The 27764-nt window shown below is 38.7% G+C and overlaps 3 protein-coding genes across 3 annotated transcripts in view; 1 reads left to right on the forward strand and 2 right to left on the reverse strand.

Moving 5' to 3' along the window:
- Positions 1–4024, reverse strand: part of fbxw8 (F-box and WD repeat domain containing 8) — a 54701-nt gene extending 50677 nt beyond the window's left edge. Inside the window, exons 1-3 of the mRNA XM_042488599.1 lie at positions 3462–4024; positions 2487–2591; positions 721–885 (exon numbers count right to left, since the gene is read on the reverse strand). Of these exons, the coding sequence (XP_042344533.1) occupies positions 721–885; positions 2487–2591; positions 3462–3914 (723 nt within the window). The 5' untranslated portion in view covers positions 3915–4024. The remainder of the gene's footprint in view (positions 1–720; positions 886–2486; positions 2592–3461) is intronic.
- A 4659-nt stretch (positions 4025–8683) lies between these two features.
- Positions 8684–22598, reverse strand: rnft2 (ring finger protein, transmembrane 2). Its single transcript, XM_042488881.1, has 10 exons — positions 22442–22598; positions 22232–22309; positions 19737–20251; positions 19539–19615; positions 18359–18459; positions 17874–18027; positions 12602–12751; positions 10151–10216; positions 9879–9980; positions 8684–9396 (listed from the first exon to the last, which is right to left on the reverse strand). The coding sequence occupies exons 2-10, from the start codon at positions 22276–22278 to the stop codon at positions 9262–9264; spliced, it is 1347 nt and encodes a 448-aa protein (XP_042344815.1). The 5' UTR covers positions 22279–22309; positions 22442–22598; the 3' UTR covers positions 8684–9261.
- Positions 22592–26504, forward strand: spring1 (SREBF pathway regulator in golgi 1). The gene is made up of 5 exons (XM_042488882.1): positions 22592–23303; positions 24673–24829; positions 24938–25089; positions 25326–25439; positions 25958–26504. The coding sequence occupies exons 1-5, from the start codon at positions 23208–23210 to the stop codon at positions 26039–26041; spliced, it is 603 nt and encodes a 200-aa protein (XP_042344816.1). The 5' UTR covers positions 22592–23207; the 3' UTR covers positions 26042–26504.
- The last annotated feature ends 1260 nt before the right edge of the window (positions 26505–27764 follow it).

Consider the following 27764-nt stretch of genomic DNA (forward strand, 5'->3'; position numbering starts at 1 on the left):
TAAATACAATACAATAGCGAATAAGTGCGATTTATTTCAAAATCATGGGAACAAGGCTTAGGCAACGACCAAAAAATGACCCAAAAAATAGCAACCAAAAAAGTAAAAAGTACAAAAATTACCTGATTTTTTTTTTTAAGAAAAAGACAAGAAAAGAAAAAAAATAACAAGAAAGTAGAAAAATAAGGCAAATAAGATGTGGTGCTTAAAATATTTAAACATAATTTAAAATATGTAATAATGATAGATTTTTCTTCCCTAGACCTTTTTCCCCGAGTTTTAAAAAAAATAATTTTCTAAATTTAAATTTCTTAACAAGTTGCTCATTGCCGCTTTTCTCATGTTTTTTAAATTAAATTGCACTAATTTGCCCAGGATTCAAAGGTTTAATTACTTGTGAAAGGTATCTGAAAGCAGCACCAAAAAAAAGGGACGTTGTTCCAGGTTTCAAAGGTTAAAAATGACATCTTTGGCAATTCTTTTTTTTCCTTGCCTGCCATTTTGCTAATTAAAGTCCCATTTTGAATTTTGTTCATTGTATTATATTCACAATATAAATGACAACAAAAACTAGAGATGAGACACATGGTCTAATGTATATTCTCCACTGACGTTTGGTGATGAAAGGTAAATTGTGCACCAGTTTCACCAGCCAAACTCCAGTGCAGGAGTTAAATTTGGGTGATTCTGATTCACCGCAGCGGAACAGCTCGAGCCCACCTTCCAGTTGGAGCGCACAGTTTTGGCCGAGTTCCTGCAGTCTCGCAGCGTGCTCTTCCAGCAGGGGGAGTCAGACACGCTGGCGTCCTGATGGTAACCCTCCCTCATGCACATCCTGAACCACAGAACGCCGTCCTCTGCAAGGACTCTCCATGCCCTGCTCACCTGGGAGGAGATTGGACAGAGGGAGTGTGGATTAAGTCAGCATACATTACCAGCTTGCATCACTTAATTTATTTGTGCTTAACGAGCCAGGCTGACTGCCAAATGCACCATGTGTTGTGGGTCGACCACACAAGATGCAATTTATTAATCTATATCAATTTAAGTCACATCAGGAATTAACCCTGTCCTGAGCAATACTGCATGTTGACTGGAAGTGTAAGAATGTCACAACCAAGAACCAGGACCAGAAAACTGCACATAGTGTGATCACTTCACAGGAAATGATACGAGAAGACGAGACCGACAAACGAGCGCAAGTTTGCTGCCTGTTAGGAATTTTCATTCATCATTTTATCTGCAGAATAATATTTCTAGTTAGTTATGACCCCTCCCAACTGCTGAAATAGTCCCTTTCACAGGTTCCTTCAGCTTAAGGCAAGTTAAATTTAAGACTTTTCAACATTTTTTTATGTCCACTTGCATTGAAATTTAAGACCAATCTTACAAAATCTAAAAGCTTACTGGCATATTTTTAGATTCTATTTTTATAATAATGAAGTCTTTTGATTTAGGTTTTAATATAGTTCTTATCATAATTACAAAATTTAATATTTTATGGAACATTATTTATTCCAATATTGCTTTAAGTGTAATTATAATGCACTTTACCCTATGCACTTTATATTGTATTCAAAATAGCACTGTATTGTGTGGGACACCATTGTGCCAGTCAAGGGGGCAAGACCAAACACATTTGTTAGGGTTTTTTGGACTTTTTTAATATGATAAGATGGAACAATAAAGTGAATCTGATTTTTTTTTTAAATTGCATTGAAAAAAATTAAGTTAAGCCCAATATTACTATAACATAAAACATGACTGAATTGGTCAAGTTTAAAAGTTAGATAATCTTCATCAATGCTGATATAAATTAAGAATTTCTAAAATAGAACACATGAAAAACAAGATTATCATTGAGGACAGTGCAAAATAGCGCAGTGCAGAAACAGGCGGTTCCCTGAGCTGTCAAAGAATATTAAATTATAAGTAATAAACAACTACAAAATCAAATATGAAACGATTCAAAAACTAAATGTTGACAGCTTTTACAGCATACCGTTACGTTTCCTTACTTTAAAACTGAACACACGTCGTATTCTTGTCGACACTTTTTGCATATTTTCCAGCTCACACACTTCCTTGTTTTGCATGAGGTCAACTGCTCCCAAACATCTGACGTTTTCGTACGAAACGTCGTCTCTGCCTCCGCCATGCCTCTTCAAAACACCCGCTTCTGCGTGTGACGTAAGCAGTCTCACGACACAGCGAGTGACGTAATAGTAATAATCGCGCGAGACGATTCGATTAATTTCCTTATTCTATTTTTTCGATTCGATAATTTCATTCATTGCAAAGACATTTAATAACCGACTATAATCGATTTTAGAGATTTGTTGTTGCAGCTCTACATACATCCATACATAAATAAATTATTTCTCTTACGGCCTTTTTCCTCCCTCTCCTTCCCCTCCCTCACCCCCAAACTGTTTTCCCATGGGGGCAAATACAGTTTTATATATACATATATCTGTGTAGCTCACCTGTGCACAACGGCCCAGCTCAGCACAGCTGAGATACTGGAATATCTTCAGGGCTAACTCGTACGGCAGCTCGATGTCAAAAAAGGGAATGTCGTTGACTTCATTCTGCAAAAGAAATAATCACAACACACATTATGTAGTGAGCTAAGTCTGGTCAACCACCGTCCACATATTCATTATCATCTTAACTACAGTCTTAACTCACTGTCTCAACAGCAATATTTGGTGCAATATTTCAGCTACAGCAATCCTCTGTGCATTTATTCAAAAGTGCAATATATTCCTCCAACTCTACAATGTAGGCTGTATTTAACATTTGACAAATGTATTTATTATTATTGTTATTTTTGCTTATTTATATCCTTGTTGTTCATTGTTGCAGCTTTGCACACATATTTATATTTTTATCTTACATACTAGTTTTATGCACTGCATTTTAGCATAACGCAGTTTTATATTTTACACACTTCACACACACAGTACATTATCCATTTTATAACTTAAATATTCACATATTAGTGCTTATTAGTGTAATTCTTACATTTATATTTTTGCACACTTACATGCACAGCGTGCTATACATATTTTATTTTTAAATATTTACACACCAAGCACACCAATGCTAATCAGAATCAGAATCGGGTTTTATTGTCAAGTACATATACATACAGAAGGAAATGGACTTGGTGTTTTGGTGCCAATTTATAGAGGAAAAATAAAAAATAAAGTAATTAAATAGAATAAGATATAAGACAAAATATAGAAGAAAAAAATATAAAATGAAACATAGAATATACAGAACACAAAATGTATACACAAAGTAGAAATGGAGAATCAAGTGTGCGTTGCGTTTACTGTTTTTATATTTTTATATACTTGTGCTTGTACTTGCGATAATTCTCTGTGCTGGCAGCAGAGTGAGTGTAACGAACTACAATTCCCAGGTAGCTCTGACTCTGATCTGTATCATCATACCAGATCCTGAATGAGTTGATCCAGCAGCTCCTCTTTTTTCTTGGCCTTTTTCTTCGGCTGCTGCTGCAGAGACGCTCTGCACTCGTTGGTCATGTTATCATACTGTCTCTTTCTCCTGGTCCTCTCCTCCTGGATCCTGTCCAGCAGGGGACTTGTCCTCCCATCCAGTAAACTGTGTGCAATGGACACATACTGAGGCTGCTCCTCGGAGTCAGCTTTCCCTGCAACAGCACGCTCTTCGTCCTCGGTGCAACCGTCTTCTGCTGTTTTTGGCGGGCTGCGGGTCTTGTCGACATTTTCCAGGTCTTCAAAATACCTATTTTTCAGGTGTTTCTCTCCTGACTGACCGGGAACTTCTTGGGGGGGAACACAAACAAGTCGCTGCTCCTCTTTGTTGCTCTTTAATTCTTGTTTCCAACACTCCCTGAACGCAGCTAGCTCGTCCTCCGCCATGTTTCTCAATCATCGTTCATAAAAACATAACTTTAGAGTATTATAAAGCAGATTAGTGTGACTTTTAGCTGTTTAAACCGCGTACGGAGAGCCACGGCTTTCCGCCGCCGCCAAACAACATGTCCTTCTCCCAAAGGGGTCCGACGAGCAACAACGCGCGCCCTACATAAGTTCCGCCACCTTTTAATTCCGCAGTTTTATTATAGACGCGGAAAATCTTACGTGTGAAATTATGTTTTTATAGCCACAAGTGGCAATATTTCGAAAAATAAACAACACAATTTTATTTTTTATGCCATAAGGGTTTTCACGTTAAAAATGTTTTGTTTTGGGGTTTTTTTTCACAGATAAAAATAACAGAGAACACAATGTTCCCCACAACAAAAGACTCCGATCAAAACAGACAGGAGAGATTCAAGAGTTAACCATTGCATGTCTCTTTTGGGAAAAGATGATGTAAACCCCACACCATGTGACACTGTAATGAATAATACAGTAGGGAGAGCGAGAGAAAGGGAGAGACAGGGAGAGACAGGGGAACACAGTCAAGGTTTGATGAGAGAAGAGAAGGAGGGTCATTTATCCTCAAGATTTAAACAGAGAAGGTTTGTTGTGTCAGACAAAGATGTGCTGGCTGCCGATAGACCAGCCTCTGCTCCTGCCCGGTGACTCCACCTGCAGTGCCCGCCGACCCTCGCCGTGCTCTGTGGCTCAGCTGCTTGCCTCCCGCCTGCGGAGGATCGGGGACCAGCTGGAGAAGAGCTGGACGGCCGGAGAGGCGGACCGGGGCTTCAGCTGCGGGGCCAGCAGAGGAGGGACGGCGGTGGTGAGCGGGCGAGGCCACCTGAAGAGCTTCCTGTGCACTGCCATACATTTGACCGTGCTCGTGCTGGTCGTCGCGAGGCGACACCTGTAGGGCGCGAGGCGGTAACACCAGCAACAGGTGCGTAAACAGAGTCACGTCACCTGAGTAGTGTTGAATTTCTAATTTAAAAGAAAAAAAAATATATATCTTCGGTATTTACAAAAAAAAAAACATGGGGGAAAAGGCAATGAGCCACTAAGAAATTCAGAAATTGTTCCACAAATTGCAAGAAATAAGCTTTAGAAATGTATTTTTAAAAAGACTAGAGAAAAACAAATAGTAGTATCTATAATGAGTGGTTATATATTTGAATTATTATTTATTAAAATCATATGACAAGAATTTTTTTCATGCCATTTATTTGTTGTTTTTTAACTTTCTTTTTGTGTATGTGTGTGTTTGTTTGTTTTTGTTTGTTTTTTTAAACTAAGCCAATGTTCAGGCAATTTTCTTGTAATTTTTCTTACTGATTTCTTGTTCATTTTTGAGCCATTTCCTCTTTCGTTGCTCATAGTTTCAAATGGTTAATAGGCTTAAGTAAACCGCAGGCTTGTTTGTGAGCTGTACATTTAGTTAGCTACTTTAGAAAGGAGTTTTTTCTCCTTCGGTTAAGAAAAGTTCTGGTTTCTTTCTTTTCAGGTTATTGAGTAAAAAAAAAAAATTAAATGTAAATAGTGTAAAACAAAAATGGCTGTACATCCTTTTAAAAGTTTGAAAAATGACTACACCACAATACTGTAAATTAAAGTATCAGGGACAATATACCACAAGTACCCTATAAATTCTTTATAAATAGTGTAATATAGACACTTGTTTTTACATAAAACATGTGCTTTTAATTGCTTTAATTATGAAATTATTAAGCATTCGGCCATAGTTAAGCCTTAAAGGAGATTTATTACCACATAAAAACTATTTAACATTACACTTTTATGTTAGATTTACACACAAAAAAAGTCTCAGGTTAACAAAATTATGCACATAAAGCTCAGGCAGAACGTAAGAATTGAATTGAATGCTTCTGATTTGCATGTAAATAATGTTTCAGGAAGATTAGTGCATATTTTGAAATTGTTTTAAAATGTTAAGGTTGAGGTCATTCATTTGTGTCTCAAGTGTGCTGTATATGTTCCTAAATTTGTACCTAATTTTAATCAGTTAATGTTACCAGGTTTGGAAAAAGAATTGCATTTAAAGGATGAAACAAGTCTGTGTTTGAATAAGTGAGGTAGATGCTAAATCACATTAATGACTGAAAATCACAAGAGGAATTAGAGGCACTTCTGTACTCGTTATGAACAACTGTCTTAATTTGAAAAGCATTCAGGTTATTGATGCTTTATGCTAATTCAGTGCATATATTGCATCTTATACAGATGGTGCCTTTAGGACCATGCGCGAGAAACGGGCTCACATCATTTGCACTAAGCGCTGTGGATGCAGGATGCGGTCCAGGGTGGAAGTTGTGCAGCGAGTTCAACCCCAACAGAAGGAGGAAAATGAGGAAGCGGGTTAAACTGCATGTTACGGAGTCGAAATCTCAAGACTGACTAAACTCCGTGTGTCATGAAGACTTCCTCAGGCCCGATGTGGATGCAATTGTAACGAGTTGACTATAACACTGAACCCCATCAGCCCTGCAGCTGCACGTCCTGCCCCTGCGTGACTCTCCGATTCTGTCATCCCAGTTACAAAAGCGGTGATGTAATTCTCCCCTGGTAGAGTGGAGGGAAAAGCTTACTAATAGGACTCATTTGAATTTTCACCTCCCACGATGTGAATGCATCAGTGGCAAAGGGGTTAACCGACTAGATCAGTGATACTCAACTTACAATTCAGGTCCCCGGTAGGATGCTGGGCGGCGCCCCCAACCTTTTTTTTCTAATTCACGAGACAAATAAAGTGGTTCACACTGGGAATTGTTTTTGTACTTTAAGTATAAATAAGGTGCCAGAGTGCATAAAACAGCATCAAAATAGAGCTTTTTTTTAAAGTGCCAGTGGAAAATCCCCCACCCCCAGACGGAGGTCCTAGCTAAGCCCCTGATGTCCTAAAATCCCAGAAACATCCTAAAATACTAGAAATCTTTAAAAAAAAAAAAAATCTTAGCTGCATCCTAACATTCTAAAAATGTCCCCAAATCCTAGAAATATCTTAAAATCCAGCAAAATATCCTACAACACTAAAGATGTTCTAAAATCCTAGAAATGTCCCAAGAGCTGAAAAAAATCCTGAAATCCTAGAAACATCCAAAATCCAAAAATACAATCCTACAAACGAAGATCCTAGAAATGTCTTAAAATCCATGAAATGTCCTAAAATCCCAGACATATCCTAAAATCCTAGAAATGTCTAAAAATTCTAGAAAAGGGGCTGCTGCGACTGGCCCCTGGTCTCTTGTCATTTTGCAAAAGTGGGACCTGAGCAAAGCCAGTTGAGTATCCCTGGACTCGACCTTTAAATGTATGTGAGGCTGCAGAGGATGCACTGAAATAGAGCTGTTTATGAGCCTCATAATGCACTGTACCTTTTTACATAAGCTATACTGTAAGTGTCAATACTGAGAGGAAGAATGTTTTTATAGATGTTTTCTACAGTGTTTAGACAATGTTTACACATTCTCCTGTGCTTTAGCATTATCTATCGGGGGCAGTGTTAAGTGGCTTTTCGTCAGATACAGGACCTGTGCATAGGAAGCTGTTAATGCTGTCTGTGATTTCTGGAAATAAGCTTTTCTCTGATATATCAAGTGTAATGTGAGCACTGATACATGTCTTTTATAAAGTGTGTGCTATTTATACTGATTAAATATTTCATATGGATTTTTAGTAGTAATAAAATCTTTCTGAAATAATTTTTCTGCAACTGTCATTATAATTGACCCTTTGAAACCTGAGAAAAATGGCTCGATTTCTTTTAGAAACATGGGAAGAAGGCGATGATGAGCATCTTAAAAATACAAAGCTCAAAAATTAACAAATAATTTTAAAAATTCCAATATTTTTTTTCTAAAACAATAAGCAAAAGACATTAGCAACAAAGTAGTAAATGTTATGAGCAAATTATGTGAAAATCAGTCAATTTTTTTTAAAGAATTATGAACATATATTTTTCTTGACACTTTTCTCTAGTTTTCTTTTAAACAATATCTAATAATCCACCCTCAGATAATGTTCAAGTCCTTTATTTCACCTTTTATTATTTATTTTTTGTGTCATTTGCAGGACATTTCTTTCTCCAGGTTGCTCAATATCTTTTCTCCCATGTTTTTTGGTAGAAAACTAACCAATTTTCTCAGGTTTAAGAAGTTTAAATGCTTGTGAAAGGCATCTGAATGCAGCACAAGAAAACTGGCATCAGGCATTATAGGGTTAAAACAAGAAATACACGTGCCATTGTGCGCTAAAATGCTTTAATTTAAAACTGGAAATCTCCACACTCTGCAGTGCATTCTGAATTTAGTGTATATTATGCAACCAACGACTGACTGTTCTAAAGGAAGTGACTCATTTTAACAATATTTACAAGGAAAAAAAGGGAAATGAAGATTGCAACATGGAAGATTACTGAACATGAGCTCCTACTGTCAACTCAAATGCAAGTATGGAAATGTCTGTCATCCTACTGACGCCAAAATCTGCACCACATTTGATACAAATCCACAAAATGTTGTGATTACGGTGCCTTACTGGCACACACCACCTTACATTCATTACTCAAAACCTAAATAACTGTTTGAAAACCAAGAACTTTTTTTTTTAATTTTATTTTCTTCTAATCAGGGTAAATATCCCATTTAAAGGGTAAATATCCCATTTAAAAAATAAACACTGCAAAATGTAAAACCAAAAATAAACAAATAAAATGCATGTTAAATACCAATTTAAGAATTACAAGAGCCAGGTAATATATATTAAGACAGCATATAGATATGACAAAAACATAAAGTATACAAAAAATGTGCCATCAAAAGTGGTAAAGACAAGGCTAAATCTGAAAAGTCCTGACGAAAACCCATCGCAAAAAAACATTTGGACTGTGCTGAAGGAACAAAATCATAGAGTATACCCCCCCAAAAAATGAGTGAGTGTGACTATTTACATTGCAAACACACTAAATCAAAGTAACATCCTATTTTCATGTGTGTAAAATAAAATGTTCATGGTTAACAACAGTGGCAGAAACACAAACTACTGACTACTGCAATAATGATATGACAACAGTCCAATTGTAAAATTGAAAAAGTTTTATGTTTTCAGTAAGTGATGCCATGATCATAATTTGGTTTGTGCACGTGACTTCATTTGCCGCTCTCCTTGTCCGCACTAAAAATTATGAACGTCCAAAATTACACTCTGCAATTACGCTTCCCCTGATTTGAAGAGTTACCGCACTAAAATAAACCAGCAAAATAAATGACACGCCATTGTCTAACCTGTATAACAGCACAATCACATCTGAGCGAGGACGCTTGATGTCGTCTCAGTAGATCTGGAAGTGAGCCGAGGTGGTGCCGTCCTTCCAGCATCGCAGGGTCTCAATGACAGTGGAGCGGCACAGCGGACACGTTCTCTCCCGGTCGAACCACAGACACAGGCACTCCTCGCAGAACACGTGCTGCAGAGGAACATACGGTGCACGCACATGTTGCATTTTTGCGACAGAGAATGACAGAAAACACACAGCTAATGTATCTCTCTATAAGCTGTTGTTAAGTTTTTTTCAGGTCTGTCTGTTATTTAAAGATTATTACTAAGTAGGAATAAACAGTCTCTTAAAGATCCACCTTGCACAAGCGTCTTGTATCCATGAGAGATTTTCAGTAGTTGATACTGACCTTTGACAACGACTTAATATACATTAAGAATTACTAACAATGTGCATGAAAAACACAGGAAAATGTTTTCTTTTATTTTCTTTCCAATATAGACTCGAAGTCCAATTGAACAGCTGAAAATATTTGTCTTTACCAAAGACGTGTCACTGCTCACTTTGCTGCTGTGACTCTGAATGTACTCCACTGTCAGGTTTGGTTACAGGTGCAACACAGCAAACCTCAGAGGTCCAGCAGCCTCGTCACTATGTAACCGAGTCCTTACCTGGCAGAGCAGGGCTATGGGGTCTCTGAAATCAGCCTGACAAATAGCACAGACATCGCCGGCCTCGCTGCACTGCTGACTGCCTGCTCTCACTCCATAACTCTGCAGAGGACACAAGGTCAAATTTAATAGATTAAACGTTTGCTTTTTTAGATTTATTCTGATATCTCAATGCAAAAACACAAAGATGAGCATATCTATGAGTGGGTGTGCTTGTGTGTATTTACTGAAATGTAAAAAAAAAAAAAAAGTTGAATTAGTTTGAAAATGACCTGAGAGCTGCAGAGCATGACCAAGGCCTTGCGTATGGCAGACACACGTCCACAGATGTCAAAAGACTGCAAAACAATCAAGACAAAGCACAGTCAGTTTTTTTATGAGAGCGACAACGACAGCTGCCCAATGTGTTCCCATTTTTTAAGGTTATAATGTGCAAAATTCACTGACTGGATCAGACTTATGACAGGAGATGCCTTGTTTGAATACTTATTGGCTCGAATGAATAATAAAAAAGGGACATTTTCTGAAGTCTGGGATAACTTCTTTCCATTTATTAAGAGCTTGTGACATTAAAGTACATACTGATGCATCTGTGTTATGTTTGTGTCACCACAGATTGTCTTTCTGTTCTTGTTTTGTTTGTTGTTTTATAAGTCACATGTTTTTTGTGTAGAATATCTCATTGACAGAAAATCAACAACAATTTAAATGACAAAAATAAAAAGCTTGTTTTGATACACCAGTCTGGATCCATATATGTTTTAATGACCAACGATCCGTCATCTTTAAGATACGCCTTTAATCTAAAATTCCCATGGCACCTCTGTGTCACCATGTCTGTCCACTTTGGTGGACGAGCAACCAGCGGAAAAAGCATTGCTAAAAACTACATTGTGCAGGTCTTTATCTGACAAATGCATTTATGTAACATCCTAAACAGCAAGACAGCACTTTCTCCAAAGAAACTCAGCAATTTAGCATCTCTCATCGCGGTGATTTATTCACAATAAAGAAACCACACTGACCTTTATTGCTTTCTAAACGTTATCTTACTTTTGTCCTGTATGATACAAACAGCATGACATCAATTTACCAACCGATGGCGCACATCATGCACATCAGCACATACTCTACTGCTGACACACTGCTAATATGGCCTTATTTGGAAAACACCAGAGTGCTGCACCTTCGCACACCCACCCAGGAAACTGTCCACCCAATTCAGCCCAACATTCCCATCATCAACAACCCCATCCACTGAATCACTGGTTTATTTAAAGAAGTCTGGACTACAATTGTCAACACACTACAGAGCACATGATAGTGACAACTTCACTGTGTAAATGTTTCATCATCACATCACTGACAGTTTCCTTCATCCAACAGCTACTTAGTTTCGCCATTTCAGCTTCCTGGGAGATGTTGTTACTCGAAAGTGACGCCTAACTCTACAACTCTTTTTCTCAATAAGTCTTTGTAAGTTTCTTTGTGCAACTGCTCACTAACTCACCTAACTGTGACCTTTTATTGTAGACTTTCTGTCTCCTTCACTCTTCCCCTTCCAGTAATTTCAATAATTACAACAACAATTATTTTTATTCTGGTTATATTATATCACATTATATTACATTACATTATATGACTTGTATTATATTATATTATATTATATTATATTATATTTTGATTACTATTGTATGAGTCTATATTATATTATATTGTATCGTATCATTTTGCATTGCATTGTATTGTATTAGATTCTAGTATATTATATTGTATTATATTATCACTATCTTCTTACAAAGTATTGACCTCACCAGCATGCTGTGCCCAAGAACGTGGAAACCACAGCAAAAGAAGAAAATAAGAAAATACAGGTAGAGAGCAGAGTCTCTGCAGATAAATACTCAGCCATACACTTCTAATGGGTCATAAATGATGATTGAGATGGATTACTTTTGTATGAGTCTATACATTGTTTTTTAGGAAAGTGATGCATAAAATATCTTTTACTTTCCTTGAGCTCCACCCTGGAGCAAAAATGTGAGCTATGCATACAAAATTTCTTCTGAATCTTATTGCATAAATCATAAATGTCTCATACTGCGTTGAGACTTGCTGAAAACATTTCTACGCCCTAAGTAAGATATTTGTTTGACCTGAATGATCCCGTGACCTCTTGTAGGGGACCACAAACTTCAGAAGCTTCCGGTAAAGCCTCTAACATATTCTTGTCACATTTAACTTATTTCTTGCAAAAGACATGTCTTGCCAAGTTGGTCATTGCCTGTTTTTGAAAAGAAATCAGTTAAATAAGAAATACGTTTCAAAAGGTCAGATAGCTTGTGAAATGTGCCTGAATGCAGCACACAAAAAAGAAAAAAACCTGATGACGATCCAGGTTTCAAACGGTTAATCGTTTTATTCAATTAGACATTTGTGTGAAATTTTGTCATAATTAGCGTATAAATTCTTGAGTTATTGCCAAAAACATGCTATGTGAGGTCACAGTGATCTTTGACCACCGTAATCTAAACAGTTTATCCTTAAGTCCAAGTCAACGTTTGTGCCAAATTTGAAGAAATACCCTTGAGGAGCTCTTAAGATATCATGCAAGAACGGGACAGACAGACTGTTAACCCAAAAACATAATGCCTCCAGCCATGGCTATCGTTGGCGTGGAGGCATGAAAACAATATTAATCTTTACCGCCAGGCACTGATTACCTTGCAAAGGCTGTAGATGATGATGAGTGTGGCTCCCAGGAAGTAACTGTTGGACGGGTCCTCTCCCATGATGTACTTGTACCACAGCTGGATGGGTACAAGGGCCCGAAACAGCTGGCTGAGCTCCTCGATCAGCAGGTAGAACTTACCCTGGACAAAGACACAAAGCTACATTAGAGGAGGCCTCTTTACAGTAGATGCGGCAGTCAAACGTAGTGTTCATTACCACAGTCACTGTGAATGTGCCTCTTCATATTTATCTAATTTGACAGGAAGTTTCTGAAGATGAACCAACAAAAATAACAGACCTTTGCAATCTTAACTTAATGCAGAAATCCTAAATTAAGACAACATGTATTCTTTCTTTGATCCACTCACTAGCTGTCCAAAAACCAGAAAGAGCTCAACAGCTTCGGGCCACTCTTCTATCTAGTCAAGAGCAGTGCGGTATTAAAAGCTTAAAACAGCATGCCTCCAGCCCAAACATGGCTGCTGTCCAGAGCTCCGCAGTTTCACAGCAGTACAGGCAATTTCCCCACACTACAAGGGAAACTGGCAGCGGCTCTTTCCACCTGCTACCCAGTGCCCACAAAACCCAGCCCTACGGGGGCTTGCTAGCAGCCTTTAAAGGACCCCATCCCTAAATAATCACAGAGAAAAAATGAACTTCTGACTGCCACAAAGTGCACTAAGTGAATTGGGGAAGGTATAAAACAGAGGCGACTGAAATGAAGGCAAACTTGATTCCCCAATGGCCCCCTTGGCACCCCAGCTTGCATAATGACTTCCTGGATTTTGGCTGACAGAGATTGATGACTGTGGGTAAAGAGCCACCAGCAGCCAGGTTGGTCGGGGAGGAAGGCCTCTGCTAGTGGCTAATTCATCTTCCTTATTGTCCCCTCAGCCTCATATCCCACAGTGCCCATCACGCCCACGCAAAAACTGTCAAATCTAAAGTTTGGACACAAGCCAAGGAGTTTGAGAAAGCTCCACTGCAGGCCTTGTTTCAGTGGTTTCCTGCTTATTTGGTTTCATTACTCTGTCTGATCTCTTTATCCTCTCTGCACACAGAAACAGATACAGAAACACACAGAAACAGATACAGACACACACAGAAACAGATACAGAAACACACAGAAATAGATAAAGAAACACACAGAAACAGATACAGAAACACATACTTGACATTTTAAGCTGCAAGATTATTCATCTATCTTCTTCGGGGGGAGTGAGCTAGGGTTTAAAATTTGGTTTGAAACTGTTACGGCTACACATTTTTTTTTTGCTGTGCCAATCAGAAATTATTATTCAACAAAACTGTGGGCCAGCGCTATCATATATAATTTATATCTTACAAACTTTCTTTTAATGCGTCCTGTGACCTTCTATTGTCCGCAAACAGAAGTTACATGTACATTTACTGTTTCTTGCCGAAACCATAGACTGTATAACTGATGGATGTAACTTCTGTGACGTCATCCATCGGTTTGTGGGCTGCTGTTTTGAAGCCTTAAGTCTGGCATTTCAGTTGTTGCCATCACATGTTTTTGGAGCCAAATGTGAACATATTAGGACGAGAGGGTGGAGCTCACAGACTGTAGTTGAGCATTTTAGTCCTACTAGTTTTCCAAAACTCCACAGGGTACCTTAAAGTTTTAACTTCAATTGGTACCATGGCTGCATGATATGGAGAAAATCAAACATCACAATATTTTTTTTTTTTTTTACCAAATACCTCAATATTGCGACAACACTGTCGGGTTGATTATTGGTGCTTTCAAAAATATATACACAATGAAAAAAAAATAACAATATGGATAGAAGTACCAAGTGGATTAAGTGAAATATAAGAGCAGCTAAAACAGCAAGTCTCAAAAAAATACATTACATGACATCAGTGTACATAATCCTTAAAATAATTTAAAAGACAACAGTTATGACATCAAATATCTAAGACGATATCTAGTCTCATATCACGATATCGAATTATCAATGTCACCCTGCAACAAGTTCTTTTTCTGCTTATTCCAAAGAAAACAGTTCAATTTGATTTTGTCCATTTGATTTGGCTTTAATAATAAAATTAATAAATTCAGTTGATTATCAGGGGAAAAAATGCCACACAAACAGTGCTCACACTACTAGTTCCCTTTGGATTTTGGACCACTGATCAAAGTAAATAAGCACAACTCAGATGTCACCTTGGACTCTCCCCTTTGAGTCTCCCCAAAGGTACTTCTAATGGGTACAGACTGTCCTTTGTATCATGTGCTATTGGTTTTTTTTAAAAAAATCTATCCCTGGATGTCATGTCATTATGTCCCTTTTTTTTCTTTTTCCACAATTCATGATACTGGGTTTGAAAATAAAGATCTTGTGCTGTGATTTGTATAATGTATTGTATATATTTGTGTTGCATAATATCTGCAAAGACAATTGTCCCTTAGGAACATTAGATTTTTTTAAGTCTTGTATCTGTGATGGTCAATTTTTCCATTCGCATTTTATAAACAATTATACAGTTTATCAGCATTTTTAAAAGAAGGAATTAATCAGTATAAAAGCTAATCGCTACTTGTAACTCCACTTGACCTTTGACTCATGCTACTGATGAAGAGCTGCAGAGTCTCTGCGATTAAATCTTGCTCAAGGCCGACAGAACAGACATGAAGAGCAGCACCAAGCAGAGCAGAAAATAAACCACAGATCGATATTACAAACACCAAATCCAGGAACTACTGCATGGGCCTCAGAGAAACCTCTTGCACCAAGGAAATACATTATCAAGACAATATAAACTAATAACACTGCCACGCAAAACACAATAATACTCATAACCAAGGGTAGATACAACCTCTCTAAGCCTCTAAAACGAAGCCGTCATGGAACTTCTGTATGTGAGCCTGCTAACACTTGTGCAGACTTGCGCTGACTGCAGTGATTATGTCAGATCATTAGTGTATCTGCGGTTGGATGCAGTAATGAAGGCTGACTTGATGGAGTTCAGAATAAATGTGACTGTTTGGCTTTCATACAGGAAGATAGTTATGATAAAATCTGGGACTGTAAAACTCAACATGTGTCCCATCAAAGCTGTCAAATTCTGTACGTTTGTGTAGTATATCTCTGTGTGTGTGTGTGTGTGTGTGTGGAGGGTACAGGTAATGGTCCAGCTCCAGGGAGGGATGACCTCACCCATGCAATCCCCTCGAGGGCAAATTTGCTCAGTTGCTGGCTGCCGTGGTTCTGATAGGCCCGCAGGTCTGTTTATCAGTGGAAAATGTAATCCTAATACTTTGTAACCCCCCCTCCTCCTCCCCACATCCGACACACAAACACACGCTTGGAATAGGAGCTACGCTGTATGGAAATCAAAGTCTGTCTGTGTGTGTGTGTGTGTGTGTGTGTGTGTGTGTGTGTGTGTGTGTGTTTGCAGTCATATTCTGTAGCCTCAGGCCAGACTAACTGCACACGCACACACCCACGTTGCTCAAGCTCACCTAAGGAGTACCGTTTAAAACCTTATGAATACAAAACAGTTTCACACTGCGACCCTTTAGCACTTTCTTCACTCAGCCGAGTATTTCATCATAGTTGAGCAGATTTTCTTCTTTTTTTTTTAAAAAATTATCTACAAAGTTTCACAACTTTGACAGTGAACTTCCTGTAACTCTATCATTGTCTGCGTAACGTTGTTGAGAATGAATGTTAGTTTACCACAGTCTGAACTCAGGTTAGATGCCTTTTAAGCCTGTCATCAAGAACTTTCTTGGTCTACACTTTCAGTAAGGTGATCAAAGAGAAAAATCTACCCCTGCATGCCTTTTCTAGCATTAAGGCTTTTTACTGTGAAGCAGCTGCAAGACGTTCAAGAGTTACAGCCATATGAGATGACCTAATTTAGGTTTGTTTTAAAGGGAAACTGCGCTCATTTTCAAGTCAAGTCACTCCTGTGGGGTAAATAAACCTGGGATAGTTATTCATCTATTTAACTGGGTGGTTTGTAAACTTTATTGAAATACTATATGAAAAAAAAGTGAGAAGGGGGTAGAGATATATAAGTTTTACCTTTACCTACTCCTTTTCGGACACTTTACATTTGTTTGTTTGTTTAAAATATGTTTTAATTTTTGTTAAAAATAAAGCCATTCATTCATGATCAGAGACAATCCAAAACTATTAATAAACATTTAGAACTTGGCTCAAATTCAAAACATTAGAGTATTAAAACATAAATATGTGATTTCATAGGGTACGAGTGGCTCCATAGACACTGAATTGGGAAAGATGTTCTATGTTTTCAGTATACGGGAACATTTTCTGTGTCCGAAAGACTAAAAGCTCATTTAGGTTTAAAAAAAGAAAAACTGTGGGTTCATAAAAGAGGCCATTGTCCTTCTCTGGTTTCTGACTTTGAGAGAGAGAGAGAGAATTTTGATTTAACTTTCCTCTGCCATGGAAATAACGTTCATAATTTAGGTGGTACTGCCCTCGAAACTAAGGTTCAAAGTGGGTCTAAATCTTCTTTTTTTTCTTGCTGTCAGCTGATAAAATGTACAAAGGTCTGTTTGTCATAAACTTGTTGGGCAATAAGCTGTAAGCATTTGCTGCAGTTTGGATGAATGCTCCCAGTTAAAGCTGGGATTAAAAATTATTTTCATTGTAACTTACTACAATAACCATCATTTCAATAGTTTAAGCATTATCTTTTCAATGTCTACCATGTGACAGAAAAAAACTGAAAAACCGATACAACTTACAATGTCCAGATACATTTTGGATTCAGTGATGTAAAACAAAGGAAAGCGACAGCTATTACAATGACATTACAACTGTATGTTGAGTAGGGGATTAAACATATTGTGATTTTTTTCTTATCATCAGTTTAATCTAATAAAATAAAGTTTTCATTCTGTTTATCTCAGTCATTTTTATTGCAGCAAAATGTGTCTAATGGACTGAAAAAGCAATTGATTTTAATATTCTAATAGGCTACCAAATGTTTAATTTGTATTTGCAAAATGAATGCTTTACATTTACAAAAAATAAAACCTGTATTTGGTTTCCTTGTATAGATACAATACTGTGACTCAAAATATCGCAGCACTGTACATTGTTCTATACTATGTATTGATTTTTCCCCACAACACTAATGCTGGGATTCACATATTGTAAACTGTAAAAAGTGTCTTGTGAGAACATGTTAAAAACAATCACATTTCAGTCACATTTTCTGTGGATGTACTAAGACTCAGAATGGTGGATTTCTTACCCTGGATTTGAAGGCCAGAATAATCTTAGGCAAAAAGAGGACGAAGCATTTCAGGCCGATGGTGAAGTATTTAAGGACGAAGTCGGTGATGCCCACCGCCCAGATCAGATCAAAGAAGTCAAAGCTGTCGAGGTTGGGCTTGGCAAATATGAGGCTAGAAGAAAAAAGAAAACAAGCTTGAGAAGAGTTGTTATATGGTCGGGTATTTTTCAACGACGGGTGAATGACAAGCAACAGAAAGGCAAATGTTTAACACAATGTAAGACACAAAATAATGAAATTAACACAAAATACTCACAGGACAAGACCAGACAAGAACAGGAACGCTCCCTAAAGAAAATGGAAGTAAAATGAAAAGACTTACACAACACAAAATGAATGGAAAAACCTAAATATTCGAAGTGAAAGAAAAAAAAGATGGCAGGCAAAAAAATTTTTAAAAAATCACACAGAGCAACTGTAAAAAAAACCTGCTGGTGCTCTACCTGTTGTGCAGCTCCTCGTGACTAAACGTGTAGTAGATATAAACTATGTTCCCTGCAAGGAACATGATGATCCACAGAGCAACAAATACAGAACGATCCGCCTGGCAACATAAAAGAGACACATTTTAGCAGCATCTAGTACATCTAAAACTGCAATTTTTGCAATTATATAAAAAAAAAATAGTTTATTACACTCAGTGCATTATTAATTTGTCTGAGTGTGAGCTTGTGTGTACAATGTACCATCATCTATTCGCTACAGAATGCTCTGGGGGCATTTAATGTCTTCTCAAATGCAGAAAATGAGTTTTTGGTTACATTTTCATTACTGGTTACACCCTCCCACTGCTGCAAATACACAACTATTCACTCGAGTACTATCTGATGAACTTATAGTGCCCAGTAGTTTCAGGAAATTACTCAGACTTTTCTAAAAATGTAACTATTCTTGCAACCCATTTTTAAAAAATGAACGGCATCAGTTTCAAAGAATGGCCTTTGGGCTGTCAGCCACAGACAGGGTCGGACGTTGGAAAATATTGAGAGATGGACTAAAATTGTTGATTTGATTCTTTTTGTGGTATTTGTTAATAATCATAGCATAATAACTAGCCTTATCCTTTAAATGGGTAGTTTGTATCTTTTGAAGTGGGGTTGTATGAGGCACCATAGTCGGTGTATTACCTACAGCAGACGTCAGCAGCTCTTGTGTTCAGCGAGCTAAAATTACTGTTTTTGTTAATGAAGTCTGGTGGTTTTAGTAAGAACTGCAAGAGCTAGAAATTAAAGCTGTTAACAGCTTCCCTGTCAGATTAGAGTGTCTGAAAGACAGCTAAAGTGGTGAAAATGCTCTGCAATTTGATCTTTAGGTGGCGAATTTTTTTCTGTTGAAGACCCCATCCACTGCGGTACATCGCTTAGCTTCCATGTCGACGCTCCTGCCTGCTTCTCCAAATTTGGGGCATCCCACCCAGCATCTACTGCATGTTATACACTGACTATGAATGAGTACCCCATACAACCCCGATTCAAAGAAGAAAAAAAAAGCTCAGCCTGAGTTTGATCTAAGATGAAGTGTGTATCAGTGACTGTATTGGATTAAGTTAACAGTGGAAAATACCAGATGTAGTCGATGTCTGAAAAAAAACGCAGCAGGTCAAAAAAAAGTAATTTTTTTTACCCGTAATGACACTTGGTGCCTAAACGTAGAATTGGCATAGGCGAATGTGCTGGCCATGCCCACACACACAGCAATACCTGCAGGAGAGAGGTGCAACATCATCACTTAACCACACTTTATGCTGCTAATGGGTGTTTGTTGTAAGAAGTGTACTAAAAGTCACCGTTAGCAGCATTATTACTCCACATGTTTATGTACCTAGTTTATGTTGAAAACAGACTTTAGCCAGCAGAATGAGGATGAAGGGGAAGCCCCTCTGCAGCCACGTGACCACCGCCTTCAGCTCCGACAGGGCTGGGGCCGGGGTGGACGGGTCCTCCTGGGCCTCCTCCCTGGAGCTGTGCCTCTCCGAGCCGGCCGCCGTGGTGGCCTGCTGGAGCAGAGAGGAGGTCCTGTGCTGCAGGGGCTGGTGGTGGAAGTGGTGGTGGTGGTGATGGTGGTGCGGGGGAGGCCGGGGGAGAAAAGGTCCGCCCTCCGTGCGGTGGGGGCCTCCTTCTTCTCTGGACGATGCAGTCATCTGGATAAAAACTTCAGGGGGAGAGCCCAGGACTAAGCCGGCTGCCTGGAACTGGGCAGAGGAGACGGAGCCTGAGGGGACACCCACCAGGCCGGAGAAGATCTGCTGGGGTGAGGCGGGGGAGTCGGGCTTCAGGCAGTCGAACACACCACCCTCATCCAGACTGCTCTCTGATCCCAGAGTTTGGCTTCGGCTCCTGAGTTAAGAAAACAAGTGGAGATAAAAAAATGTAAAAATTGTCTAGATGATGGCTATACTTTATCTTTAATATCATAAATAGTATTGTTTTTTAATGTGTAATATTTTAAGAAATTTCATTTAAAAAATCCTCTAAAATAATGTGAAAAAAAACTGTTGTGACAATTCATTCTAATGAGCAAGCAACTTAAAAACTTGTGTTTATAACAATGGCAATGTAAGCTACTTAATTACCATAATTATGAACACAAGTTTTAAGTTGATTACTCATGAAGTGTAGTTGTTCTAACTAATTTCCCTGCACTATTTAAAAGGGATTTTTTAAGTGTTAAAAGGGATTTTAAAATATGATGTCTCTGTATGGGTAAGGAAGGCTCATTTCCTTGTAGATACCGCTGTGTCAACACATGACATACACTATATGACCAAAAGTGTGTGGACACCCAAACATTAAAAGGATAATTTGGGACTTTTTAAGTGAAGCTGTATTTGATACTTGTGATACTTTTAGTCAATGTTTTACATGCAGTAGCTGGTGGTCGGCCAACAGCCAGCTAGTGTATGTAATACACTTACTAAACATAGGTATCTCAAACAGCCCCACTTTTAAAATGCCAAACTATCCCTTTAAACCCAATAATGATTGTTGGACACCTATTTTGAAATCATGGGTATTACTCTGCTGCTGTAACAGCTTCCTCTTCTGGGAAGGCTCCACTCTCGGGGTAAGAAAGGTGAACGTGGCTGCAGGGAATTAGTGGCATTCAGCAATAGTAAAATCCACCCCTGATGTTGCGTGATAAGGTCTGGCTACCAGTTCATCCCAAGGATGTTTGCTGGATGGGGTTGTGGTCAGGGCTCTGTGCAGATCAGTCAAGTTCTTTTACACCAAACTAGGTAAACCATTTCTATATGGATCTGGCTTTGTATTTCATGCTGAAACGGGAAATGGCCTTACCCAACGCCCCTTGTGACCTCAGCGCTTTTTTGTTACTCCTCATCTTTTCATATATTACTGAATATTTCCACAGACTATAACAGTCTGTTCTGCTCTTTTTCTTTGCTGCAACATACTGTGCTGAACGCTGCAGGTTCCAGGCAGAGGCTTGCACAGTCTGTGAAATTATTAGTAATAATATATTGATTTCGGTCCGGGCAAACATTTGATGACTGCAGGGAGATGGTAGGCATATGCAAGATAACAAAAATACCCTTTCAAATACAAGCCGCTGCAGTGAAACAGGTTAAAAATGAGGTTGACTTTTGCACTTATACAGCTGTGTAGACAGTACTTTGCAATTTTGAACAGAGGCCTTGCCAAACAAAAAAAAAGCCCTCCCAGGCTGTATGTCTGGAATAAAAAGGTTTTTATTTTGAAATTATCACCATAACTAAGTTAAAATTGGCTGAATAAACTAGTGAGATGCAATGGAGCACCGACAGCGCCGTCACCAATTACCATCCATCTCCTCCTAAGCAGCGCTAAAGCACCAATCCAAATACATCTGCCCCAAGTTTAAAAGAGAGACTGAATAAGTAAGAAATATATTAAGAGGAGAAAACACTGAAAAGTTTTCAAAAACCTCAGTTCCTGTCTACCGTTTAACCGTTCTCCTGTCTGTGATGTCACACGGACAGAAAGGCAGACTCGGGTGCTGGAGCGGTGTGTTTACTGGCAGTGGGAATGCAGTCATTAACAGGTTTACCCGTGTTTGAAAATCCTGCGTGCATGCTCTAATTTTGGTGGGAAATGTGTATGAGAGAGAGAAATCAGGGTTCCAAAAAAAAAGGAAGCAAAATGAATTTGTAAAAAAATTTAAAAATGGTGCATGAAAGAGACATGGATCAAGAGAGGAAGGGTGGGGAAGCCCACAGAGACTGCACAGGGCCCAGAAATTGGTGTTACGCCCCTGATGTCCACATACACTTGGCTATAGTGTCTGAATGTAACACAGTTTCTGAGAGCTCTTCTTCCCACCTTTCAGAGGGCATGCCATCCGTGTTGCTGCTGTGTCTCCTCTGCATGGCATACCGCTCACAGCCACATGGTCCAGCCCTGCAAAAGCAAACCAACATCAACAGAGTCTGACAGACAGAGGCCGGTACCAGCTCAAATCTTCAGCCTGTCCGCATTGTTTATGTTTCGCCTGTTTGCCTGCAATCTGCGTAACAAAGTAGACGACGTTACCTGAATTAGATCGGTGTATTTCCCCTCCGCACTTTGCATTTTTTTAGTGTCAGGTTAGCTAAGGTTGCTGTAGAAGATGCTCCGACGATCCGGCTCCAAAAACTTCCTGTATGATGTCACCAACGTCGCCTATCCACCAATCAGCGTCCTCCTTCCCACCGCACCACATCCGTGTTGGAAATTTGTTTTGCTGATGGTGGATGACAGATATCGCTGGATAAACATCACAGTTGCAGCCTTTTAGACGCAATGTTGGACTTTACAGAATCGTTTTCTTCCAATGAGACGAAATAAGGTCACTAGGCTGCGCCACAGTGCATTAATATTTATGTAAACATCCGTTTGTGACTCATCTAAGGCTGAAAGCTAACGCTAGCGACAGCTAGCTAGCAGGCTAACAAAGCGGGCTTTTATGATGAAACACCGTTAAACGAGCTTACACGCTCACCACTTTAACGCCGTATCCGACCATAATTCATATTTACGGCCATAGTAGCGTAATTGTGAGTGTCTTAACCTTGCAACATGGGTTAGCAAATGCGTCTTGACTGTGAAAATAAAACGTCTTGGCTTGCAGGTACTTGTATGGCATTTGCTGATAAAGCTAGCTAACGTCAGTTTACAGGGCTCGGGTTTACAGTTTTTAAGCATCGTCACGTAGGGACACAGCTGCGCGCTGCCGATCAGTCTGGGTATCGATAACCCACTGGAGGATTGATGTTTTGGACTGTCGCTGTCACCGGAGTCTCCCCAAGAAAGCCATGCTATGATGGTGCTGCGGAGGTTACTGAGGAAGCGCTGGGTGCTGGGAGTAGTCTTCGGACTGTCGCTCATCTACTTTCTCACCAGCACACTCAAACAGGTACAGAAAGTCACTCTGCAAGTATCTCTGCACCAGGAGTGGGCCACATGGATGAAATTATTACTGTATATGTGATCTTATATTAGAGCAAAGTGTGTTGTTTATGAAATAACTACATGTCTTATGTTAGTCTCATACAATGAATCACCTGATAGATCAAGATGCTCCTGCACAGTTGTATAAAAAAAAACCCTGTTAATCAAATATTGCTTTAAATAAGTGGTTCCCAAACTTTTTTCCTTTAGGGAACCAATTTTTTGTCTTTAAAAAACTGCATCAAAAGACCTACGCTTTTTGGCCTGTGGCCTTCAGCAGGGTCATCCAAAGGCCACAAGCTGAAAGTTTTTGTTTTTTTTAACAAAGTTGTCCTAAATACTACAACTGTTGCTGGAGTTTCTGCACCTTTGGTGGAATTCGTTCTCCATGCACCTTTGAAGTAGGTTAAGTTGCTCCAGAAACCTTCACCCAGATCCCCCACTAAGTGACATATTTTTTGAATATGTCCTGTTACATTCAGTGCATACCAATAACAGGACAGAACGGCTAATAAAAAGTACCGGTGAAGTCTAAGCAGATTATTTCCTGTTAATATTATGTCAGAGGTGAGTTTTCCTAATACCTTGTAGGACATTTTTGATGATGGTTGTTGTTGTTCCTGCTTATTAACTTTTAATATTTTCCTCAATGGTTTAGTACATGAGATACCTTTAAGAAATGATAAAGCAAAATCAATCAATTCAGGGTTCACTGCCTTGGGGAGACTTTAACATGTGGACAGGAGAGGACAATCTGTCTCTCCTGAACCACTGCCATCCCAACTCCTTACAGCCCAAAATTACATGTTTAATTTATTAGTTTTGTCTGATCAATAATCTAGAACCCAAAGATATTCAATTTATTATCACAAATAAAAACAGCAGAAAGTTGAGAAGCAGGAACCAGCAGGAAATGCCCTTTCTGCATTTCTGTTCAAAAGATTAAAGATTATATTGCCAACCTTTTTTTTTCATTGAGTTATGTAATCAGCTAATTTCTATCTGATTTCAGTCAGAAATGTTCCACTTTAAGACAACCTACATAGGCAAAGGTGTTTTACAACTGTTTTGTTGAAACATCTAACATGTGAGAAACTTGACTTCTTATATTCCATAAAAAAATATTTTAAAGAAAACATTTTTAGTTCTGAAAGACATCAAAACAAAAGTTTTCATGTTAGCACCAATACCAGAAAAAAAAAATCATCCAATTTTATAGTCCCACTGCATTTTCTCACTTAATGTATTGTCATATTGTCTGACCCAATTCTGAATGTTAAGTTTCTCTCGATGGCATTTCAAGACCTCCCCCCCCCCCCGTGTGAATTTTACAGGAGGAGCGAACCATACGGGACCGCACACTCTTAGAGGTTAGAGATTCAGACCATCGCATCCCCTGGAAAGTCCGTTTCAACTTAGGCAACAGCAGCCGACAGATCACTCAGTGCAGAAACTCCATCCAGGGCAAAACACTACTCACAGACGAACTTGGTGAGTAATGAATCCATTACTCACCACCATGCAACAGTGATAACACCACAGCTCCTTGAGACTGCTTGTCGCCTTTAATCAGTGTATGTCTGTGTTAATCTTTCACAGGTTACGTCTGCGAGAGGAAGGACTTGCTGGTTAACGGCTGCTGTAACGTCAATGCTCCCAGCTCCAGACAGTACATTTGTAAAAGCTGCCTGGCCAACGGCTGCTGTAGCATCTATGAGTATTGCGTGTCTTGCTGCCTCCAGCCCGATAAGGTAATCTGTCGCATCAAGGATGCTCAGGGGTTAGAGTTATTACTGACAACTAAAAAAAAGACTCAACTGTTCACACGCTGCAAGTTGTGAAATTGCTGCAGGCATATGTTTTATTAGATGATGATCTAAAAATGGCAGTGACTACGAGGGGATGAAAGAGCAAGTTTGGGCAGATTGAAGTCTGTACTTATGTGTTCTCCACACGCTCACTTTCTTATCTGTGCACTCTTCTACAGCAACCTCTCCTGGAGCGCTTCCTGAATCGAGCAGCTGAAGGTTTCCAGAACCTCTTCACTGCTGTGGAGGATCATTTTGAGCTGTGCCTGGCCAAGTGTAGGACCTCTTCACAAGTATGTTATGATATCAAAAAATAAAATCTTTCGGTTCTGTCAGACTACAATCCTATCTTTCTAAATACACAATTAGCATAAAACTTATCTGTTCCATAAGTGCAGTCATTTTGAAACTAAGCACGACGAGTGAAGACGGTTGTCTGGCAGATATGCAACTAATTGACAAAACAATATTTCACTCATATTGTATTCGTCTGTGAACTTTTCCGAAAGCCGTCAAAGGTAGAAGATATGCATTATCATTACTGTTTCACTATGACTCACTGTAATCGTCTCCAAAATTTCCTGAATGTCAAAAACTGACAATAGAAAGGTTTTGCTGTTCTCTTTATGAGTATTGTTATTTTAGCTTAAATCATTCACAGATTCTAGAGATAAAAAAAACTTTTCCCATTCTTTCTGCCCTTGCTTTGACCTTTCTTTCTCCCCAATAGTGATGCTTACAAAATTCAGAAATGTACGATTAGTTGATTTCAATAACAGCAAAAATTCTTTTTTTTCTCCCTCTCCTGCAGAGTGTTCAACATGAGAACACGTATCGAAACCCTCAAGCGAAGTACTGCTATGGAGAAAGTCCTCCAGAGCTGCTTCCTGTATGAGCGTTTGACTTCCTCCTCTGGTGTAGGAAGTAAACAGTAGGCTAATTAAGAGCCCCTGTTCGGACTTCCAAAGGTGCTCGGGCGAGAGACTCTCTACAAGTTAACTGCTGTCTTTGGACAATTTTGCATTATAGTGGCAAAGACACGGACACATCCAAGACCAACCTCAAAATGGACAAAATGCTGTATGTGATTTGATTATTTTACACTTCATAAGTGCATAGAACGCTTCATACATTCATCCGTGATGATCATCAGGTCGACATTAGCAGGCAGCTCATCCATCAGGATTCGCTTCAAACTGGTTCATGTCATAAAAAACAGGCTTCATTTTAAACGAATCTAACAGCTGTTTTATGTTTTCTTGAATATTTTTTGAAAACAGCAAAGAATGTGTCATTACGTCTGTGTTTAGTGCATGCATATGAAATTGCTATTTAATAAAAGTGACTGTGAAGCGAAATGGGTTGATGTTTCTGCTTTTTAAATTCTTTGACATTTTTATGAATTGCAACAGGTGTAAAGAGCGATTTAACACTTTAGTATGTGTGAAGATTATCCAAAATTAAGGGGGATAAGCATGCATGAGATTACGGTCCAATACAAGCTCTGACTGAGTGTTTTGAAGAAATTCAGCCATTAGATGCGCCACAATTTTTCTTCAATTAAACAAAGACGAAACTGAGGTAATTGTTTTAGGAGTCGAGGAGGAACGATTAAAAGTCACCCCTCAGCTTTAGTCAGCAATGTTAAAACCAACAGACCAAGCCAGAAATCGTGCTGTAGTCACGTGAAGACAATGACAAAGTCAGCCTACTATCACCTGAAGAACATAAAAAGCAGGGCTGTGCAGAGACCTTCAGAGGGGCAGTTGCTCAAAGTTACAAAGAGGCACATGAAACAATATTTAAAAGCACTATACACCATTATTTTTTACAGCATGCCCAAGACATGTAGCATAATGATGCACAATTGAAGCTGACACTGTAAAACACTAACACTGTAAATAATATGATGAGCAATCACAGATGAAACTCTTCATCTGAATGTTGCTGCTGAGTCCCGTCACAGATCACCATTAAACTGCCACAGGTGACATAAACAGACTGACGCCGGCCAGATCATTTTATTTACATATAAATGATTTGTTTTTTATACCTGTTTAGTGTATATTTTTTTGGCTTGTTTTTATTTTCTAATCTCTAACCTTTTTTTAATGGCATTTTTAAAATTGTATTTAAACGTCTTTTTATTTGATTTACACTTTGTTACAATGCTTCTGATGGCTTATGTAGACCACTTTAAATTGTCTTGTGGCTAAATTGTGCCGTATAAATAAACTTACCTTGCCTAAAATGTTAAAACTACCAAAGGCCCAAAGAAAATCGAGTATTTTAAAGTTTGTTTAAGAAAACATTAGGGTTATTTGTGCTATACAAAAGGAAATATTACTGATAAAGCAGATGTTTTTTTTATTAGCAAAATATTAGCATTATATTAATGGAACAAATAGATGGTACAGTCAAAGCATTTAAAAAAAAACACCCTGATTTTCAGCATCATGTGGACTCATTTGAAGCTCACTCAGAGCCAGGAAACACTGGAACTTGTAATTGAATATTAATTGATCACTTAATTTGAGGAGAACAGGGCTCACATTAATCTTTGTTACAGTGTTGTTGTTCTCTTGCATCGCTTTGATGGGAGTTTGACAGACTTATCT

This window comes from Plectropomus leopardus, chromosome 6 (genome assembly GCF_008729295.1).
Source record: "Plectropomus leopardus isolate mb chromosome 6, YSFRI_Pleo_2.0, whole genome shotgun sequence".
Taxonomy (NCBI): domain Eukaryota; kingdom Metazoa; phylum Chordata; class Actinopteri; order Perciformes; family Serranidae; genus Plectropomus; species Plectropomus leopardus.